We start from the raw sequence: 23,266 nt of genomic DNA, 5'->3' as shown, positions 1-23,266 counted from the left end.
GACGCTGATTTCTGCTGATACCAGGAGCTGCTGAGCTCATTTCTCCTTCTCTAGGGCTCTCTGTCTGGGTCTTAAGCAACTTCCCACCCCACCACAGGGCGAAGGGTGGGAAGGCGGGAAACGACAAGCTGTGGCTGGAGAGTTTAAAGCAGACACCATCACCATTTTAGAGACAATCAGAGCTCAGATAGTGAGAAAGGAAAGTCTGCATCTCGTACAGCTCCAAGCACTCCGCCAGCACGTCACAATCCATCTCTAGTAAGCGAGAGATACGGGCTCGGTTAAAGGATGTTCAAAACAGAATGCAGGTCCCAATATGTCGCCAGCAGGTGGCTCAGCTGGGAGTGCTGTCAAGTCACTGCTTGGCGTAATGCCCTGAGCAGGGCGGCCAGGCCAGGGCGTCTGGGCTGTGTCTGTGCAGGCTGTGAAGCCCGTGCAGCAAAGTGGCTGTACAAAGCAGCCCCCAGGATCCTCTCTCTGTGTTTGAACCTATCTAGGCCTTTGTCTACACTGGGGTTTTAACCTGCACTGTGCAAGCTCCCAGTGTAGACACAACTGAACCGGCTGCACCTTTCAGCAGTGCAAAGCATGGCTATAAATCAGCGGTACGGGAGCTAAACTCTCAGCATAGACAAACAGTAACTCACATTTCCAAAAAGCTTTTAGCTCTGATTTGCTGGGGCGGGTGGTGGCAGGATTTGTAATATGCCCTTGTGAGTTTCACAGTCTCTGTGTCACACCCCATACTTGGGTTAATAACCACACGTTACCTTTCTGCAGGGACTGGTACCCATGCGTTCCCAGGGAGCCCCGCAAACTCTCATTCATTAGCCTTTGCAGCCCCTCTGCGAGGTGGGTATGATCACCCCACCCCCTTTTACACATGGGAAAACTGAAGCACGGAGAGACAAAATGGCTTCCATGTAGCCACAAGTCACTGACTGAGTTGGCACCAGAACCCAGGAGTCTTGACTCCCAATTCTTCTCCCACCCCACTTCTTCCCTAGAGCTGGGAATAGAACCCAAGAGTCCTGGATTCCCCATCTCCCCCCTAGCTCTCAGCACTAGACCTTCCCAGAGCTGGGAATAGAACCCAGGAGTCCTGACCCCCGATCCCCCGACTCCCAGCAACTGGGTGACCCTCCCTCCCTGCTGCAATGAATGCAGAAGGGGCCTCCAGGACAACTAGAGTAACCCTCGGGGAGAGTGTTACAACATCTGAGAGCATGTAGGAAAAAGCACCGTGGTGGACTGGGAGCCAGTGTGCAGCCGCAGGTGACGATTCACCTGCCTCTGAGTCAGAGACTCCTCTGAGGAGCCTGCAGTGAAATAAACAGAGCACACCAGGCCGCCCGTTGCTACGTCGGAGAGCCGCCAGAATCACAGGAACAATGACGGCCTGGAGTCACCACAATGCCACTAATGGGACTGGTAACACCCACCAGACACTGGGAGGCTAATGAGGATAATTAGCCCCATCATTAGATTTGGCTTCCGGTGCTAAATAAAACACCCAGGACTAGGCTGTCAGCATCATTACTGCTTTAATTCTGAGCCCAGAGCAGGCTGCACGCGGGCTTCTTCCGCAGCCGTGCATTTCCTCTGCTGCTTCAGGGTGGATCTGTTCCCAGGCAGGCTGCTGGGCTCCGTCTGTCTCACCCTGCCTTGTCCTGTCTGTGCGGCAGATCCACGCCCCCGGGGAAAGAGGAGCCACAAGTGGATGTCACACTGCAGGTGGGGGTGGCAGCGCCAGTGACTTCTCCTCTCTGATGCACCTGGTTCCTGCCAGTGCCCAGGAGCCCAGAGTTTGCCCTCTCCTCTGTGCGATGGCCTCACATCCTTCTTTGGTGCCAACGGGACAGCTGATGTAACAAGTCAGTGCCCACTAGCAACTGCATGGTTCTCACTGTGCCACATCCAGTGACTAGAGCTTCGCGGTAATAGCAAGGCTAGAACTCAGCTCTTCTTGCTCCAAAAGCACAATCCCCTAAAACTAAAGGAAAATCTCTGTTAGCCGTACAGGGCCCATGACACACAGGGGAGAGATTCTGATTCCATCCAGTGAAGGGCAGTGGGGGGACTAATGTTCAGAGGTGCTCAGTGCAATGCGGTTCCCACTGGGTGTCTTTAAAATAAAAATGCACTGTCTCTCTTTAGTTCTCTAGGCAGTCATGTTGCATCATCAGATGGTCCTGGCCACAGGAATTTTTTTTTTTTTTAGATGAGTCGGGGAGAATGGAAATGCACGTTTAAAATGTTTTTGCTCCCTGCAATGAAAGGCAAATGAAAAATTTAAGATCGTCCTTAAACCAAGCCAAGCTCACTCAGCTCATCAAATGCTCCTCCCTTGCTCCCAGGAATGGGAAAGGATCTGGACAAGATTAGCAGTGACCGAAGGGAAGTCACTTCAGTGCCTTTCACTCTGAGGTTAAGGGACATCAACTAGCAAAGCAGCCCACAGTGGCTGCAAATTCTGGGTGCTTGTAGTATCCCACATGGCCCTTAATTCCTTCTAATGAGAAGAGAGTTTTCTCCTAAGTCGAAAGGGATGAGAAAAAATCTGTATATCTGAACTCTAGCAATAACCATAACGTCAGCCCAAAGGTTTGGGGGGAAGTTCCCAGAATCCTTTTTTCACCAGCTAGTAAAAATAATAAAATAATAATAAAAAATAACTCCAAGCAAATAGGTGGGATTTCATAATGATATTGATCAATAATGATCACGCTCAGTACTCAGTTGCAGGATGCAGGGATCTGGGGTGGTACCAGGGATATAACCGGTCACACTGGCACCTAGTCCTAGATGTGCAGACTTTTTTTTTTAAGTCCCACAGGACTCTTGGGAGCTATACGGCGTGTTCAGTGCCAGAGATCCATACTGGAGACTACTGATCTACCAGTCTCCCTCCACACCCAGGTCTCCCAGACACCTGGGCCATGTGGCCAAGCAAGTCCAAACTCAGCAGCTTGTGTCAGAGGCTGTCAGCACATCAGGGACTTGAGAGCAAAACAAAGGAAGGACCTTCCACGTGGAAGATAAAGAACAAACATACAGGCACAGCAGAGGCCCTCGTTAGTGCAAGAGCTTCCCCAAGGGCTGCCCCTGCTCGCCTGGGTGTGTTTGCCAAACAAGAAATGGGACTGAAGGACTAAAAGCACCATGCAGATGGACACAGGCGCAGTCTGCAAGGAGATGCTGGGCATGCAGGGAGCAGCAGCTGGCTGCGTCATGGGGTTGTTATTCAGTCAAAGGTTAAGGATCTGCTGCAGCAATGTGGCTATGCTTCACCTGGCAATGGTGCAGAGCTGCCTGTGGGATCACAAAGGAACTGGCAGGTGGGCCTCTCCCTAGATGGAATGATTTCCTTTGTATAGGTCTATCTATTGACCTACCCGCCCACCCCCATACACATCCCGCTATCCCTCATGCACTCATCACTGTGATATCTGGGCACTTACACAAGTATTTGAAGCAAAATTCAGTCTGAACAATTGCCTTCTCCACTTTCCCTTTGGTTGTGGCATTATTACATCAGCTGGGTCTGCGAACGTGCCCGGCATTTTGTGGTTCTTGTTGTTATCCTTTAGTCCCATGGCTCAGCTCCAGGGAATTATACACTGGACCTTTGCTCCCAACATAGTTATTACAAGAAGACTTTGGCAGAGAAGAAAATGTCTTGTCTTTCTTTCTGAAGGCGGGACAATCTGGGTTTGTTCTGTCTGCTAGTGGAATGGATTTCCATGGCGAGGTGGCCTTTTGCTGTGTCCACCCTGCTCCCAGAGCACTGCCCTCAGCTGATGAGATTTGAAGACAGACTGAGAGTCAATGAAACCAGAGGCAGAGGAGGTCAATGGAGATGTTGCACCAACCAGGGGCCAGGCTGAAGGAAGGCATAGTGTGTGCTAGCTGAGTGTGGCTTATTCATTACGGTAGACTTCTTGCCTATTGTGTTAATTGTCCTGGGGTCCAATGCCAGGCAAGCCCTCACAGCACTTGTGAAGGTTATGGTTGTTATGCCCACGGTTTACACCCAGAGAGAAGCTAGCTTAAAAACATAAAAGACTCTTGCTGAAAGGTTGCAACGTAACACTACTTCATTGCTTAGAATTCAGAACAATAACACAAAAGGGACCCAAAACAGAAAGAGACAAAGCAGGCTACTCTTGAAAGCAGAGAGGTAAGGCTCACCCCACTGTTCTGTAGACTGGCTATCTGATGACTGACTAATCTTAGGCTTCCTCCAAGCAGGACCAAGAAAACCCTCTGAAATTTGAAGTGACAGTTTACAATTTTAACACAGTTTTAAACACACTTCAATGGTACTGTTATCCCTTTGAGCCGAATGAGGTTTTGCAGGGTTGCTTCCATTAGGATGAGAAATTGGTAGTATAAGCCTGGTCTACTCTTGGTGTAATTTACTTATAAAAAACATACACAAAGTCCTGTTTCCCTGAACACAATAGAAACAAACAGCAGCAGGCCGTTTCCTAGCTCGGAAATCCCCAAGTCTGCCCCTCCAGCAATCTCTGTGCCCAAGAAGCTCTATCTTTCTGCTTCCTCTCAAGGGCACGCTCAGAACTCCTTGTCCATGACTTTCTGCCTCCAGCACGTGCCGATTGCATCCAATATGCTAGTGGCTGTGTTTGCAACTTTGGAAACCCTGCAGTTCACATGGCTTAGCTCTCCCCTAGTCTTTGGGCAGTCGGCTCCATTGTTTGCCACTCTCTTTGCTACATAAAGGGGCTTGATTGCGCCTTCTGTTGATCCTGAAAGAGAGTGCTCGACCACCCACTGGCTTTAATGCGATCTGGTTGGTTTTGGATCCAAGACTCCGCTGAGAGCAGCTATTAGCACCTTCCAGCCTCACACCAACTCCAACGCTTGGCAGAGGGAGGACAGTCTTGTGGTTAAAGCACAGCACAGGCACTCAGGAAACCTGCGTTCGTTTCTGGGCTCTGCCCTAGATTTCTTGCGTGACCCTGGTCAAGCCACTTATGGGCTGATTTTCAGAAGTTCTCAGCATTCACCAGTGCCCTTGAAATCTGTGGGAGATGCAAGTACTCAGCACCTTTGAGAATGAGGCCAGTAGTTCTGAGCGCGAGTTCCCCATCTGTACAATGGCGAAAACAACATTTCTTTTCTCCCACCCTTTGTCAGACTTCTGTGGACAGAGCACTAGGCTGGGACTCAGGTTACCTGGGACTCAGGAGACTCCCAGCTCTGCCACTGGCCTGCTAGGTGACCTTGAACAAGTCATTTCCCTGCCCTGTGCCTCACTTTCCCCATCTCTAAAATGGTGATAATGACAACGACCTCCTTTGCAAAGTGCTTTGAGATCTATGGATGAAAAGTGCTGCATAGGAGCTAGGTACAGTATTATCATTATTATGTAGGGCAGGGACTGTCTCTCACTGTGTGTCTCTGCACGCCCGGCCTACAGGCCCTCTAGGTGCTACCATAACCCCACCAATAAATAATAAATAGTGGTGAGATGAGGGAATGAGGTGGAAAACCAAGAGAGAAAAGTTTCATGAGATGGAATGGAGTGAGTCCTCAAAGGGCCCCTAAAAAAAGGAAGGAATGTTGAACTGAAACCCCTGAAAAGAAAATCCTGGCTACCTGGCTTTGAGGAAATAAAATACCTACATTATTTTAGTTATTTATGTTGCAGGAGTGGCCAGGAGCCCCAGTCACAAACAAGTACCCTGTTGTGCTAGGTGCTGTACAAACACAGAAGAAAAAGACAGTCCCCTGCTGCCCCCAAAGAGTTTACAATGTAAAGATTAATATATGAATCTAAGGCTATGTCTACTCTACACTACAGATTTCTGCCACAGTAGCTATGTCGGTCAAGGGTGTTAAAGAGGTGTGAGCCTTCCCGGCGTGTGCTCCAAATGTAGACGCAGTTATACCAGCAATCCTGTGCTTTTCCCAATATAGCTTGTTTCATTCAGTGGTAGTGAAATAAACTACCAGTAAAAGCATCCACACTAGGAGCACCTTACTGATATGGTATACCTAAATACAGATTATCGGTTGGGAAACTTTCCTTTCTTTATTCTAAGAGCAGCTATATCAACACCGATCTGAAGCCAATTAAATCCACCATCCATCTTGGTCTTTCCTGACTTCCCCACTTTAGAAAGGGTTGAAAGCAGATCTCCATAGCTGAATGGGAAAATAAGGAAGCATACAAAGCCTGTTCTCTGCACCTTACAACAACTCCCCTGATCTTCAGGGTTACTCTGGATTGCTCTTATAACAGATCTTTTTTTTTTTTTTTTAAAGAACTGTTTAACCCACCTAACCCTCTGCTATCTCTGCCTCCAGCCCTCTTTCAAATCATTCGAGGAGAGGTAGCTAAAATCTCCGTCTAATCCATTTGCCAGTATACAGGGGCCAGATACCTGGGTAGATCTCTGAGAAAAGAGGTGTTGAGTTGATTCTGCTAAAATGAATCCTGCAGCTACTGCCTGAGTGCTTTGCTTCTCCCCAAACGAATGGGCTTTCCCCCCCCCTGGCTGCATGGAGACTCTCTCGCTCGGTCGCTCCAGGCGGAGTTTTCAATCCCCTGAGGACGGATATCATTCTCCGGCGAGGAAAAATCCACCGCTTTCTCTCTCTCTCACACACACACAGAGTCTCAGACAGATACGCACACACCCCCAGCATCTGGGCACCCGCTTGCTTCCCTCTAGCATCTGTAGCTTTGCCTGCAATTTCTTTATAGAACAGTGCTGAGCCGGAAGGCTATTTTTTATTACATCTCTTTTTTTTTTTCGCACATCTGGCTGCACCTTACAGGCCACCCCCCCGCGCCCCCCATGCGCTGGAATAGAAACCTATTTCCAAAGATCAGGATCCCCCAGCCCGCTTCCAGTTCAGAGAGGGGTACCGTAAAAACCGGAGCTGCTGTGATGCCTGCTTTTGAAGAAATCGTAGCTGGTTTCTCTCTCTTTCTGTCTCTTTCCCCTCTCCAGTTCCAGGACTTTGAGTAGACGCAGAAAGACGCAACTGACTAAAGGTGAGTCAATTTCACTTTACGCGGTTAATGCAATAAGGTAGGAGATGAGGCTTAGGGGGTGCCTCAGACATGCTAAAGCCAAGGAGGAAAGAAAGACTGAGACAACGTTAGATTGGGCCAGGGGAAAAGCCAGATTCTGCTCTGAGTTGCAGGGTTGTAAATCCGGAGTGACTTCACTAACTTCCTATTTACACTGATCAGAATCCGGCCCTGTGATCAGTCATCTGGCAGAACCCCCTAAAGATCTTATTTCACATGTTGGTATAAAAGGTAAAGCCAAAGAATTAGGTAGGAACCTGCTTGCCTGCTTTGACCTTCTCAGAAGGGTTTGAATATGAGAGGGGGACGGGACGGGGGAGGGGGAGACAGGGAGAAGCATGTTTCAAATCAAAAGCGAAAGGTAAAAAAAAGAGAAGCGGGGGGTGGGGGGGCGGTGGAGTATGCTGATTGATGCAAACAAATAGCTGGACTCGGGGGAAGGGAGAAGTTGTGTGTGTGAAGTTTATATCAGCTGCTCCCCGAGTCTCAGTATTCAGAAATGAGATGAAATCTTAGATTATCCAAGAGAGGGGAGCTGAGTGTTGTATGCACATCCAGACCCGAGGAGGTGCAATTTTAAACATAGCCCGGGTTAACCTGCTGGCGGATTTGCTTTCTCCTCACTGCAGGCAGGGAGGGTTTTTGCTCTGCTGCCCTAACTTTCATTGAGGTGGGGGGAATCCCGTCCATACATTGTCAGGGTTTCTTTCCCCCAGAGCTTCAAGACTCCACTGTCGTGGGTGCGGAGCAGATCTGACGCCCTCTTCTGGTGATGGGGAAAATGGCATGGTCTTTCCTGAGGAGCTGGCCGGGGAATAATCAGGGAAGATGAGAGAGTAATTTTTCCCTTGTAATTTCGTTGAAAGGTTGAAAAACCCAGCAAAATCCCCAGCTCACAGAGCTGCGGTGATTTATTCCGGCACCCCTACCTATGCTAGACCCTCTGAGTACAGAAACACAAGCCCTGCCCAAGAGAATTTGCAGTCTTTTTGTCTCCCTGTCTCCAGAGTAAACGGCCTTGTCAGGGCGCTGTCCCCCGTCAGCTGCATCGTCCATCCAGGCTGCCCACTCCCCCAGTCCTGCTCCATGCGCCGCCGTTGTGTTTTCAGTCTGACTTTAGATGGTAAGTCCCTGGAGGAGCCTCGACTTTCTGTCCCGTGCACGTCTACGGGGGTAATAAATGAGGCTGATCAGATGGTAGTAGTGGGACAGTTTCTTTCTCTCTCCTGTTAGTGGGATTGTCTGCTGGCAAAGATCTGTTTGCTTGAAAGGCGGGAGATGGTGGGGACACACACACACACACACACACACACACACACAACTTCCCTGGTCCATCTCAGGAAATTCAAGAGCAAACTGCCTGATAAAATACATCCTGCAGCAGCGTTTCTGATCTGCAAGGTGATTTCCACTGAGTATCACTGGGTGGCTGTAGAAAAGCAATCTTCTTCCTGGAAGGCAGTGGAATATTAAGGAAGCAGATATTGCAGTTATATTTGTTTTAAATTTTCTTTCTTTCTTTCTCTTTCTTTCTTTCTTTCTTTCTTTCTTTCTTTCTTTCTTTCTTTCTTTCTTTCTTTCTTTCTTTCTTTCTTTCTTTCTCTCTCAGACAGAGCAGGGTTAATGCAAAAGGGATGCATGTCTATTACACTACCCCTTTCTGCCTGTTTTCACTGCTCCCAAGGGGTCTGGGGGTTTTCGGCTTCATTTGAACACACTGGGCAGATTGGGGATTTCAGGAATAATTCACAGGTGCACCTCACTGCTGCAGGGCTTGCTGCTGGAAGTGCAGCAATATGCTTTGCAACTCACTGGAATATATTTCTTGCTTGGTCTCCCTGCTCTGTCTGGCTGCAGGTATCTGTGCTTTGTCTGGCCCCAGCTAAAATACCCCACTGGGTGGCATCTCCGTCTTCTCCCAAAGAAGGCTGGATGTGTCCCCTTCTGAGCCTGTCAATGGTCCTCTGACCACTCGAATGATGCTGAATGCTCCTGTCCCATGCAAACCTAGGAATGAGGGCCAAAGTTAGAGAGGAAGGATGGTGCAGTGGTTCAGATGTTAGCCTAGGACTTTGAAAATCTGCATGCAGGTCCTTCCTCTGCCACAGATTTTCTGTGTGACCTTGGGCAGGTCACTTAGCTTCTACTGGTCTCCGTTCTCCCTCTGCAGAATGCAGATAATAGCCCTGCCCTACCTCACAGGGATGTGATGAGACTAAATACATGAAAGATTGTGAGGTGCTGAGACACCATGGTAATGAGGGCCAGAGAAGGCTCTCAGATGCTGTTCCTAGGTTGTTTGGCCAGTCCCAGAGAAGAGGGAGTGGCAGTCATATCATCAGAGAGAATTAAATAGCAACTGGCTAAGTAAGAACTAATATGTCAAGAGATGAGTTTTCAATACACATATTTAAAAACACCTGACACTGCTTCGTGGCCTCCATTACTGCAAATGGTGCTGGTGCCTTTCTTCAGGGGAGCTGCCATTTCACAGAGGTTTCCCAGCAGGAGCCCCGTAAAGCTGCATTGGGAGAACCAAACCCCTCCAAACGGCATGTCTGTGGGGGATGATAATCAACATGCAGGTTTCAGATTCACATTTAAATGTACACTAACTCCTCACTTAAAGTCGCCCCGGTTAACATTGTTTCATTATTAGTTTGCTGATCTATTACAGAACATACTCATTTAAAGCTGCACAGTGTTCCCTTATAAGGTTGTTTGGCTTGCCCTGCTCTGCCCACCGGGCACTCCTGCCAGGGAGTGGGGTCGGGGCACGGGGGCTTGCCCCGTTCCACCTGCCCAGTGTTCCAGATGGCGAGCGGGCACGCCCCCCACCCTGCTCCCTGGCTGGGATGCCAGGTGGGCGGAGAGGGACAAGCCCCCACACCCCGACCCCACTCCATGGCAAGGGTGCCGGGCGGGCGGAGCCGGGCAAGCCCCCGTGCCCTGACCCTGCTACACCCCTGCCTCAACCAAGCTTCACAATCATCATTTATGTGTACAGTGTTGTTTGTTTAAAGTTATTTAAAACTTACACTGTATATGTATATAATGTCTTTTGTCTGGCAAAAAAAAATTTCCCTGGAACCTAACCCCCCATTTACATTAATTCTTATAGGGAAATTGGATTCGCTTAACAGTGTTTCACTTAAAGTAACATTTTTCAGGAACATAACTACAACGTTATGTGAGGAGTTACTGTATAAGCTGAGAACTGGCGTGGGGTGTGGATGGAAGATACCTAAGTGTTGCCAGTTGATTATTAATCACCATCTCTGCAATCAGGAGGCATTGTACATCCACATAGTGCTGTTTCCTTTAAGGTTGCAGGAATGAAAACTGCGATGAAGTTTTCATTGATCATTGCTTAAAAAAAATCATGCAAGCAAAAAACAATGAAGTAGCATAAAGGTGCATGCAAGTGCTGAATGTCTGTCGCCTACTTTGAGATCCCTTGGGATAAGCTACTCTATAATATCTAGACATTTACATTTCATAGGAGTTTAGAGCTGAGTTGACAGCCCTGGAGACTAGTCATCCAAAGAACAGGAGAAGTCCAGGCAGAGAGTCTGCAAACTTCCACACATGGCCCCATTACTGAGTTGGTGAACTCATCATGTCTATATAATACTTAATCCTGCCTCATTGCAGGGGGCTGGATTAGATAACCTATCGAGGTCCCTTCCAGTGCTACATTTCTATGATTCTCTGATGGAAGGACCAGCAACACTGACAATTCTGATGATGGGGTTTGCTGTACAGACAACTCTCCAGGCAGAAATTGAGTCGAGAACCCCAACTGGAACAATTCACCAAAGACTGCGGTGGATTCTCCATCACTGGCAATTTTTAAATCAAGACTGGAAGTTTTGCTAAAAGAGCTGCTCTCATTCTAACAGGAATTATTCTGGGGGAGTTTTCCGACCTGTGTTATACAGGAGATCAGATTAGATGATCACAGTGCTCCCGTCTGGCCTTAGAATCTCTGAATCTCTGCAGTGAAGGGAGTTGTTTGCACAGCCCATTAGTTCCTTGGTGTCCCTCCTGAGGCTGCCAATAAGGGGCCAGTTGCGGTGCTGGTTTTTGTAATGGGGATCCTCTTCCCAACGGGAACTGAGCTTGGAACACCAAGCTGCTTTTGCACAAATCTCTGAGCAGGCAGCAGGGGTTAAGAATCCTCAGTCACTACCAAGCTGGGCTGGATTTGAACCAGTGAACTTCTCTATAGCCCAATGCCGGTTCACCGAGCCATCCAGTACCCTGATAACAGCATGATAACCATAAACTGCTTGGACAGATTCTGTGTCTCTTGGGGGAGCCACGCTGCAATTAGCCCTCAATGCGGAAGCAAGTGGGGAGAGGGAGCAGAGCTTACTGCGAAGTGTGCAGGGGAGTGAGGGCACTTCATTGGTTCATGGCAGGGCTAATCATGAAGAATAAAGGGTGGGAAGGAATGACGTGAGAGTACAGGGCTCGCATCTGGTCTGCAACCTTTCAGGGATCAGAGTTACTGTATGTCCCTCACCCCTCCACAAGCCCCTGTCTCCTCTGGAAGTTCCAGATGGATTCTGGTTAATCAGCCAGAATTCTTCCAAGAGTTCTTTAGTAACATGTCTCTTCCTCAGCCCCAGCCCAATACAGCAGGTGGCTTAGAAGCACACCTTGGGTCCTTATCGCACAGGGTAATTTCTCAGCCTTAACACTGCCACTGTCCGCACAAACTCCTTGCTGAATACATCCCTGTCTGTAGCATTTTCTTCCAGCTTGGAAGTCTGGTTTCCATTTGTCTACATGTTTTTGCAGACCGGGTTTCCTCTTGCCATTCTGCTGCTGTAGTTTTTAGCAAAACCTCTGTAAAAGGCAGCCAGCTATGGGAGCAGCAGGGCACAGATCTTGCGGGGCCTGTATCTGGAAGAGATCAACTCACCAGGCAGCCCACATCAGCTTTTCAAAGCATGCCACACCTCCTGCCCCATTTGAACAGTTCCTGGGGGACCCCACCCAATTCAGTGATTATGTGGGCACCCTTTCGTGTATGTTCCTTTAATCATGGGACGAACCAGGCAAGTTCCTGTCAGGCTAAAAATATGAGGGCTCTTTCTGTGCAGAGTAGAGGCTGGTGTTGACAGGCTGGTAACACACCCGCAGATTTCACAGAGAGACCCTTATCTGCTGTATCCACCCTGGGAACATATTGCAAGCTCTGCTCAAGCAAGTTTCCTTTTTCTGTTTTTGTTTCTCCCTTGCTGACGTTCTTCCCTTCTGGAATAAAGAGCTGGATGGAGAACGCGATTACAGCCCTTCGTGGGGCCACCCAAACTTGGTGACACAGCGGGATGTATTGGCCAAAAGCCAGCCTTCCCAGTGTGTGAACCAGCTGGGATGGGGTCAATGGCAATCTGGAAGCTAACTTTTGCTAGGACCAGGATCAAAAGCAATGCACCCACCAAAATATTTGCTTATGCTTGCATCTTCCTGGAGAGATGAATGGAAATTGCTTGTTTGAGTTTGTTGGCATTAAAAACCTTGGAAAGGTCAGCTGCAAGCTCCCACAGCGGGGTGATAGCAGCCCTGTAGATGAATCTTTGTATCCCCAAATCAATCTGTAAGAGACCACATAATTAAAGAGCAACAGACAAATCCTGGACAAGTCTGGGGGCCAATTTTGCTTCTGTCTCAAGTATTTCTGCATTCTGGTCCCCTTGTCTCTATTAAGAGGATGTTTGCCTGAACACAGGATTTTGCCCCTGCTGCTGCTGCTTATTCTCCACCTGGAGTCCCAGGGTGAAATCCTGGCCCCACTGAAGCCAATGGCAAAAATCACATTGATTTCAGTGCGGTCAGGATTTTACCCCTGTCTTTGGCTCAGGCTTAATCCTGTAAATTCTTTGTAGCACAGGCAGCTCACAAAGAGGAGATGTGCATCCACTGAGCTGTGCAAATGTACTCAGCAGGGGGTTAATCCTACCTTTGTGAAGTTTTGCCATTGATTTCAATGGGAAGCATCATCAGCCCCTGTGTGCATGCATTCAGTCACCAGTGTAGCCTGACCCAAAGTTTGGTATATATAATTGTAATTTGAGGATTAACAGGTTCTTGTCCCAAGATCAGGCCCAGTAAGATTATTGTAAAATTATCATCTAGTTTGGGAACGGCCATACTTACACCCTGGAATGTTAACCATTATCTTTCTCATCACCGTCATCATCCTCATCTTCCCCCGTGGCCACCATTCTGGCCCCTCCCAAGGTCTACATCTCTCCAGCCTATCTGCTGCCCCTGGGATGTTACTTTTATAGTAGGTTATGCTGACGCTGCCACGTCCAATGCATATTCAATAGAGGTCCTTATTTGTATTTCCTCCCCTTAAGGTGTCCGTTTTTTATAGGTTAGTACAGGGGTCTCAAACACGCAGCCTGTGGAGTTATTGCTGCGGCCCACCAAGCTCCCTGTGCCCCCCCCCCCCCGAGTTATTTCTTGCAGCCGCCAAGCTCCCCTCCCCCGCCATCCCCCTTCCTCCCCAGCACACTGCGTCCTTGCTCCTCTGCCTACCTCGAGGCGCTTCCCGCTGCCAAACAGCTGTTTGGCGGCGCTTAGCGCTTTCCAGGAGGTGGGGAGGAGCAGGGAGCCACATGCTCAGGGGAGGAGGCGGAGAAGAGGTGGGGCAGGAGCGGGGATTTGGGGAAGGGGTTGGAATAGGGGGAGGGAGAGGGCGGAGTTGGGGTGGGGACTTTGGGGAAAGGGTTGGAATGGGGGCGGGGAAGGGGTGGGAAGAGGCAGGGCAGGGGCGGGGCCTCATGGAAGGGGTGGAGTGGGGGCAGGGCCGGGGGCAGTGGGCCAATGTACTAGTCCTCATGTGGCCCTCATGGTGATTTGAGTTTGAGATCCCTGGGTTAGTATATGTATGATGTTACCCTGTTAGCATACACGTCAACTGGCTGTCATGGCACCTTCGCCGTTGGAGGGTCTGTCCGGAACCTTCCGGATGCTGGTGTCAGCAATGTTCTATGTGTGGCTGATGTCAGTATTCTGGACAAAATTTCCCCTCTGGCACGCCACTTTCAGTTCCCTATAAAACTTATGAGTTACTTAAGTTTATCTATACCAAAGGTTATAGGCCCCAAGCCTCACATTATCTACTAAAGCCAAATCTTACGGGATAAAAAGCCTGTAGGTTCCTTGCATTACTACTAAATATAATAAAGCACAATAACAAAGCAATGAATATAATACAGGTAAGCTGGCCCACTGGGCTACGCCATACAGTACAGTGGAAAGCACTATGCATGTAGGTTCACTAGACTCAGAAGAGGGTGTGCCGGGGGAGCAGACACTGCATGGGGCAACGGTGTTGAGCCTTTATCCGTATTATGGAAATGAGAAATGCAATAGCCATTTTTTGGCCAAAACTGGTGATCTTCCTAGGGCCAGGAAGGAGTACAGCTCAGGAGCACTGGCCTTTCAGGGAGGTGAACAGCCCTGATTCTCCTAACCTGCCTCTCTCTGCTCCCAGGCATCACCGTCGTTTCCACAGCAACCTGCTGGAATGTCCCAGTTCTGACCTGGTTCAGTGGATAGGGCATGGGACTAGGAGGGCCAGAAGACCTTGGCTTCTAGAGCCAGCTTTTGGTCTTTTGGGGACCAGGACTATCTTTCTGTTGTATGTTTGCACAATGCCTAGCACAACGGGGTCTGGGCCCCTGACTGGGGCTGCTCAGCACCACGGTAATACACATAAATAATAATAAATATGATCTTGGGCAAGTCGCGTCACTTCTCTGTGCTTCTGTGAGATGGGGATGGGGATACTTGGCTTCCTTTCGTGATGCTCTCGGAGATCTCCAGACAGAAGTTTCTGGGTGCGGCTGTTATTCAGGTAAAGTGCTTGGAAATGCAAACCAAATTCTCAAGGTTTGAGAGCCATTGCCCTACCATACATACACATGCTACTTTTCCAGGGACTCGAGTTCTGGGCCTGGACACATCTGATGTGTCAAGGTCAGATCTCCATGTTGGAAGCCATAATTCATCTGTCATGTAACAGGAAGGGGTGCTTACTTACTACAGTGGTGGGTGCTATTATGAGACACCAGCTAGAGAGAATAAAGGCCTGGGATCACATAAAAGCCACGCTATTTCTCCCTGACTAGCATGTTTTATATTTTCCCCTTGCTATCTCTTACTCAGATACGATGAATCCAGTGGCCCGCTTGAGAGAGAGAGACAGCTGATAAGCAAGTGGCCACATGATTATGCAGACACCCCACCATGCCTCTAGTAGACTGGTACCTCCGCCACTCGGTTACCATGTGGCTGCTGCTCCAGAGCTTTGTCCTGATGACCTTTTGTTTCCATCCGGCCACTACCTTTCCTAAGGGCTGCTACCATGCAGAAGAGGATGGTTATAAAACCTTCCGGTGCAGCAAAGCTCAGCTCACAGAGGTCCCTAAGGACATACCCAACGACACTAACAAGCTCTACCTGGATTTCAACCAGATTGCCTTCCTCCCCGTTGACGCCTTTCGGAACCTGCCGGTCCTGCTGGAGCTCGATCTGTCTCACAATGCCATTGTCAGGATAGAAAGTGGGGCTTTCCGGGGCTTGTCGGAGCACTTGCATTCCCTGGATTTGTCCTCAAACAAGTTGGTGTCGGTCAATAAGGATGTCTTTAGCAATCTGAAAGCCAAGGTCAATCTCTCCAGCAACCCTTGGCTGTGCGACTGCAGGCTCCAGGAGCTGATCAGGACAGTGGACCTGGTTGCTGGGTCCTCTGGGAGCATTGTTTGCGACTCCTCTACTAAGGAGGAGCACATTGGCAAGCCCTTCCTGCAAGTGGTCACAGACATGGACTTCTGCAGTGTTTACAAAAAGACCACGGACATAGCCATGCTGGTCACCATGTTCGGCTGGTTCGCCATGGTGATCTCCTACCTGGTCTACTATGTCCGGCAGAACCAAGAAGACGCCCGTCGGCACCTTGAGTACCTGAAGTCCTTGCCCAGCAAGCAGAGGAAGTCAGAAGAGTCCTCCACCATCAGCACCGTGGTGTGACTGAAAAACCGCTCCCTCCTGCCGCAACCCCAGCAAACGTAGGACCCCTGGGGGAGTTCGTGGAAAGACCCCTGCTGAGTTTCATGGGTATTCAATCAGCTCTATAGACACACAATGGCCAAAGAGGCTGTTAGTTAACAACAACAACAACATTAGTTTTGCCCTTTGGAAAATAAACAGATGGTTTCAGGAGACCCAGCCCCGCGTGTTCAGAACAAAACAGGAGCAGGGAAGGCTTGGCCTCTATCCACAATTCTGCAGAACAAGAGCCAACAGGGCTGTGATCTACAGCAATTAGTGAGGGCTCAGTGAAGCCACGAGGGATTTGGGCATCTGTTTATTGTGTTGAATAACAGAGGGAAAAGGAAAGAAACCCAGTGTGTCTCCTCAAGCATACAGTAATTACGCAAATGATTCCCCTTTCAGACGTTAAACTTAATTTTAACAGAATTTTATATACTTTACAGGACTCCATTAAGGTGTTAAAAAAAATCTGTGGTTCAGACACTCTCTGTCTACTTCCTTCACTCTCAGGAAGGGATGTTTCCAGCAACCTGGCGATGCCCCAAGAAGACACTGCAGAGTCTCAGAGAACAGTGTTGTACCCTTACTATATAGTCCTCCTGGCTTTTGCGGAATATTGGGAATACTGGGTATCACGTCAAACTAAAGAGATTAAAGCAAATCCCAACTGCTGGAGGGTGGTATGAGCTAACCCCTCATAGGATCTTGAGTTAAACGTTCTACCCAAAATACCTGCCCCTTCTTCCATCAAAGGGCCAGTAAGGTCAGTGAGAGCTGAAGATGCTCTGCACCTCATAAATTTGGTCCCTAACAGAGATATGAGGCAGAATGGGATTTTATCATTAGAGATGGATGAGTCTGTTAGGATAAAATAAAATCCATCTCCGTGCCCCTAAAATATCCCCCTCTTTTAGAAACAAATCTGAAATGAGCTTTTTGAGGTTCTGAAATGTTTACTTCACTTCTGCTCGCCGGGACTAGAAAAGTCAAAATGCGAGCCATCCTCAGAGTTTTTCCAGCCACAACAACACATGCTGGGATTCTGCTGAGAGAGCCCTTCCCCTGAGATTGTCCATAGACCTGGAGGGTCCCCCCGGGGTCTCAGTCATAGGTAGGATATAAGATATACACATAGCAGGTCCAGCCACTAGATGGAGGACTCTGTGAATTGGGAAAGTCGTGCTCCGGTGTGTCTCTCCAGCACTGGAACATGTAAAGGAAGCGACACACCTTCTGGCATGAGAGAATCTTCTCATTTGCAGTAAGGGTTCCAAACCAGAGGTGTGACTAGCATTCAATGGCTGAGCCTCAATCTTACTTCCCTGCCCCAACCACATGAACTGATTTATAATGTATTTGGGGGTAGGGCTCTCTGTAGCTTAAACATTTACAAGTCAGCCTGCTTCGGCCCAAACCACTCAGCTGGCTCAATATGTAGGACCCTTTGGGTCTCCTACTTTCCCAGTGGATACTGGTCATGGCCAGAAGGCATTGCCTTGAAGTGGGGAGTTTCCTCACCATCTTGTATCTAATTGCCTCCAGAAGAGAGGACTTTGGTCATCATGTTTACTTTAGGACTCACAAGTTTGTCGACCTATCACTGTGACATGTTGGGAGAAAAAAGGATGTGATGGGTTAGAGTGAAGCCACAGCTAAGTTTCTTTCTTCTTCTTCTCTTTCTGTCTCTCTTTCTCCTCTGTTGGCAAGTGGCCTCATTCCTCACCCTCACCAAAAACCCCAACATCTCCTCTCTATGTTTCCAGTATTGGGGCATAGAATCCCCCCAGCCCCATGTTCAGAAACAATATTTGAATATCCAATAATTAGAGAGGGGCCTGAACCACTAAATTTTGGAACTTGATTGAACTATCTCCAAGGTTTGGGGGTGTTTGGATCAGAGGTTTTGGGATGACCTTTGATGGAGGACAGCTGCAAAGTCTGAATCAAGATTCATCTGCTGTTTAAAGAAAGAAAAGCCAACCGGAACCAGAATCTTAAAATTTAACAGCTGGATCTACCTCTGGCCCAGGACGAAAAGGCTGCAAAGCTGTTTTGTTTTGTTGCATCCAGTCTAAACGGACTAAAGGTAAATTGCCTGAATCTGTCAAGGTCATGAATCAAAGCTCTTTGAACTCAATCTTTCCTTTGATTTGAGTGGGTTTTGGATCAGGCCCCAAGTCTCTCTCCTTGCTTGTGTAGTTCTGACAGCAACCAACCATTATATTATATTACTATTAGAGATGATCCTACTGCAGAAAAACCTGGATTCAAATCCTAATGATGAACTGACCTCTCACAACATTTTGGGGGTGTTTAGATGTTAGGTCTAGGTTCAGGCCCCTCCCTGACAAGCATGAGACCAAATTATCCAGAATCATCAAAAACAACATTTGAGTAGCGGGGGAGGGGAAGTTGGTGAAATCTCCAAATAATCTGGAAGAGATTTAGAGGTGGGAAGCAGCGAAAGTTCACTTGGTGCTCATGAGAAAATCTGATGTCCCATGCACAAATGCCCTCAGAGCTGCTCAGATATATTCAGAAGTGCCTACTTTCCAAACATCTGCAGGGTTCCTGCATCATGCACAAACACCTTTTGACTCTGTCTGATGCCACTTTTGTGCATTGACAGTGAAGATCGTTTAACAAGTTTTCCCTTTACAAATCTATCTGATGTGCTGGAAAATGGAAGGCTGAAAGCAGCTAATTCAATGACCTGGGTTGTCCAGATGTCCACATTAAAACCAAACGTGAATTAATGAACTGCATATTTCCCCCCCCGCCATCAATCCCCTGTACCCCTGACATCTATGCTCTGTAACAAAAGCCCAGTAGAATTGTGATCTTCTGGGTTGCCAGGTTTAAAACATGGTGGTCAGGGCACGCTCACTGTGTGGGATTATGTCTTGATAACATCTGACCAAACGATGTGCTTAAATAGACAGTTCATGTTCTTACTTTATATGAGAATAAAGTTGACTTTTACTTTGGAGTTTGTGTCCCTCCTCTGAACGGTAGGAAATGTTGTTCTCATGGCAATTATTTCACCTCCCCGGCTAGGCCAGGATTAGAGCAAGACATTTCAATGCTTTTGGTGCAGTGTAGACATAATGCTGGGATCATCCCTAAAGGAGAAGACTTTCCGACCCCCTCCCCCAAAATCTGTCATGGATGGGGAGGAAAGTTGTGGGCTGGAGCTACCCCTAAAATAGCCCTCGGTAGCTACCTAAGTGGCTTGACCTTTATTTAGCAGAGAAAGAAATAAGAAGAACCCATGGCTGGAAGCAGAAGCCAAACACATTGAAATTAGAAATAAGACAAATTTGGAACAAACTCTCAAGGGAAATGGTGGATTCTCCATCTCTTGAAAGGCCTTCAAATCAAGACCCGATGCCTTTCTGGAAGATGTTTAGCCAAACATAAGTTATTGGGCTCAATACTGGGTGAAATTCTGTAGCCTGTGTTATACAGGTTGTCAGACTAAGTGATCTAATGGTACCTTCTGGCCTTAAACTCTATGAATCTGTGTATCTTACCTCCAATCCTGGTCTCAGCACTTTATCCCTATCAGGACAAAAGCAAAGGGTTCTTATGTTTTAATATCAGTGTCACAGTTTTGGTGACCAGAGGTCATTCCACTACCAATCCTTGAGAGCAAGACATGGTGATTGATGGTGCCGTTTACAATTGTGATTTCCAGGAAAGAAAAGGCAAGATTTGTTAAATTTGCTTTTGGTGCTATTTCTGTTTTAAAGGAAACAATGAAAATCTGCCTCAGGATGGAAGGAGATTTGGAAGTATGATCTGATCTACTATGGCAACTCCTAATTCCTTTGAGCTTCTCTTCCCAGGGCCACTATCTAACCCCATCCACTTCCTAAGAGGCATTAAAATCCAGTACAGGATTTCCATGTGGCTGGTGAAAAATCCCAGTGAGCAAGCCGTGCAATCACGTCAGACTCTTAAAGGGAATTTTCTCAGTCAGTTCATCTATTTGACATAAATAGTGGAGGAAGCTGGACTGGATTTCTTTATGTCCTCATGGAATCCACTCTGGTTAGAGCCTCTGGGAAGACAAAATCCTGTTGCCCACCTGGAATGTACTTGGTACTGCCCCTATATAGAAAGCTGGGGCAGGAATCTCTAAGCATCCCTTGAAGTTGTTTACTGCCCATGTTTGCAATAACAAATGAGTCACTAATTTTTCGGTGCTCTGGTGACCTGGTGATGGAGATAAGTGGAAACCTTTTCAATTACCTGGTGGTGTGGAAGCCACAGCTGACTTTGTGACCTTAGAATCCACAGCTAATTGGCTTCTTTTTGAAGCTGCTGCTTCAGAGGCATTGTTGACAAAAGAAGGAAAAAAGATGAACAAGTCTACTAAAAGGCCCTGTAGAGATCACAATGATTAACACACCCACAGGATTTCAGGGAGGCTGAACGACAGTCCTTGCTTTTGCCAAATTTTTTTATACACCACTGCACCTTTTGCGACACCATCAGGACCCATGGGTAACTTGCCACGAAGTCAAGGGCAACTCCATTTACTTGTATATTGACATCATTTTAAGTACCACATATAAAATATATAAAATTATATTTGTTTGCACTTCTATCTTCCTTGGGAGGGCTGAAAAAGAGCTCTGTGGATCACTGTAAAGAATACCTTTCCCTCTAGAGTGACATTTGCCATGTTTCCCTACCATTTAGCTGTTGTTTAGACAAGTCATAACTTCCTAACTTTTTAAATCTTTCCTCACTCAACTTTCCTGATCATTTCTGGGGCTCTTCTCTGAACTCCTTCCAGTTTTTTTGGGTCAACATTCTATTTGGCACTGAAGTGCCTTAACTGAATACAAGATTGCAGGAACTTTCCCATTTAAAAGCGATCCTGTGAATTAATGCTGCTGTAGGGGATCTTGTTTTGGGTGTGTGGGATAAACAGTAAGGATATAGGGGAAGCTGGGAAGAACCTGTTACTGTTTAGAGAGAGCTTAGTAGCATTTATACATGGCCAGTGGTTATTCCAGAGTGTATGCTGCACAGTGCAAGCAGATAGCCTGCTGTAGGATTTGAGGAAGGAGCTTCCCCCCCACTCGTTATGTCCAGAACCAAAGTCAATGGGAGTCTTTTCATCTGCTTCAATGAAATTTGAATCCAGCCCTGTATGCACAATTGACCTGGTGTATTTTGGGTCTGAAGAACTGTACAGTGCAGAAAAGTGGACCATGGGTATGTCTACACAACAAAAATCAAAACAACCCAGAGTCTCAGAGCCCGGGTTTGATGGGGCAACAGTCTGTTCCCATTCTCTGATGCCCCAGAGACTGTTCAGACCCACTTTCTTTTAGAGTTCAGTTTGTATTTTATTCTAAACCCTTCTACCACCACCAGTATAGTGCAACATCACAGTTTTACATCCATGCATCTTTCACCCCCTTTACTAAGGCCCTGGCAGAAAAAAGATCTCCTTAGGGACACTCTTTCACTCTAGACTCAGCTAACCCTGTCCTCCCCCATAACACTGCCTTCCTGGTTTTTATCAGGTTAGCCAGCTGAGGCCTAATTAGTTCATTACCTCCCCATCCTCTCCTTCTGATTACCTAATTATTCAATCAGCCCTCACTGAGGGAACTAATTGAGGCTACCCTGATTAGAGGGTGAACCCACCTGTCAGGTCTCAGCACTCTGCTACACCAGAGTAACTGACTTAGGCTCCCAGGGCTTCTACTACAAGGCTAAGAAGAGCAGTGTAGACTTGCGGTGTGCTGGAGCCTGGGTTCTGAAAGCCCGTGACTGGGGTGGGTCTCAGAGCCCAGCTGCAGCCTGAGCATGGGAATGGCTATGCTGCAATTTTTAACCTCAAAGAGCAAACCTGAGTCAGTTGTCCCAGGTTTGGCAACTTGCTTCTGTGGTTTTTTTTGCAGTGTAGATTTACCATATATGGACAGCAGCATTCTCAGTCCCTGCCAGACCTTTGGAAGATGGAGGCCCAAATTCAGAAGATCTGTCCATGTTTTAATAAACATTTATTTAATTTAAAAATAGTAGCTAGAACCCATCCCTGAAGGGATCTAAGGAAGTGCTAGGGGGGTATTGTTAGAGCAGCCACGTGTTCTATACAATATTCTTTTGATTAGCTGGCAAACAAAGGCATTTTGCTACTTGTCCTTGAGAGCCAGGGTAAAAGAGAGGGGTGTTTAAATACTATTTTTTTTAAAGTGTTGAACAGCTGGGCAAGTACAGCAGCAGGAAGGAAATAAAAGAGGAAGTGGGCCAAAGAAAGCAGAATAGGCGAGTCTGTGTATCCAAATGTGAGTGTGTAGTCACATTCTGTGTGAGAGAGTCTCTGAGTGTATATGCATAGGTACTGTATGTATGTCTGTGTCTCCTGAAGTGTGTGCATATGTACTGGTTTCTTGTGTGTGTATGTTGGTGTTGTGTGTTCATGTAAAAGCATGTCCATTGGCTTTTTGTGGGTGTCTGTATGAAATGTATACATTTGGTTCTCTGTTCGCATCCCAGAGAATATTGGTATTAGGGTGCTACTATCTGCATTGCTTCTGTTTGCATCTCCATGTCCATCTTGTGTAATGCAGGAGGTCAGATTAGTTGATCATGATGGTACCTTCTGGCTTTTGACTCTCTGTGTAGGTGTTGGGGTTGTACATACAGAACAAGGCTTCCCTATGAGCAGAGAGAGACTTCCTTTATCTCTATAGCCAGACTGAGCAAAGGGCAGACAGTGATGGTGGTGATGTCAAATCCTCCCTTAGAAAACACTGCCTCTGTCTGTTTCCAATGCCTCCCACAAAGCTGATAACATAACTTTAACATCATAGGCAGGAAAAGCTGGTTAGTTTCCTATGGGGTAGTCCTCATGACATTTAGGGAATGCAAATACCCTTATCATTCACGCTGGTGGAGCCCTGCTCCCTGGCCCCAAAACCCTACCTACCCTACCTTTCTGGATCATTGTTTGCATTCTGTTTTCTGTTAAGAGGATGGAGCTTTTAGAAATAAAATCACCTAATCCCAGGTTGTCACCTAGTGCTGTGGTAATCCTACCTTAGCTTTGAATTAATGAACACACAGCAGTTAAGTTTCTGCAGACAGGAGACCATG

The 23,266-nt window shown here is 47.5% G+C and overlaps 1 protein-coding gene across 1 annotated transcript; it reads left to right on the top strand.

Annotated features, from left to right (window-relative positions):
• Nucleotides 1-6,314: 6,314 nt before the first annotated feature.
• On the top strand, nucleotides 6,315-18,970 carry LRRC3C (leucine rich repeat containing 3C). The gene is made up of 3 exons (XM_074940768.1): nucleotides 6,315-7,027; nucleotides 8,074-8,189; nucleotides 15,257-18,970. The coding sequence occupies exon 3, from the start codon at nucleotides 15,338-15,340 to the stop codon at nucleotides 16,118-16,120; it is 783 nt and encodes a 260-aa protein (XP_074796869.1). The 5' UTR covers nucleotides 6,315-7,027; nucleotides 8,074-8,189; nucleotides 15,257-15,337; the 3' UTR covers nucleotides 16,121-18,970.
• Nucleotides 18,971-23,266: the final 4,296 nt, after the last annotated feature.

This window comes from Natator depressus, chromosome 27 (assembly GCF_965152275.1).
Source record: "Natator depressus isolate rNatDep1 chromosome 27, rNatDep2.hap1, whole genome shotgun sequence".
NCBI lineage: Eukaryota > Metazoa > Chordata > Testudines > Cheloniidae > Natator > Natator depressus.
The sequence above is the reverse complement of the archived record's forward strand: the minus strand, read 5'-3'. Positions and strand labels throughout refer to the sequence as shown.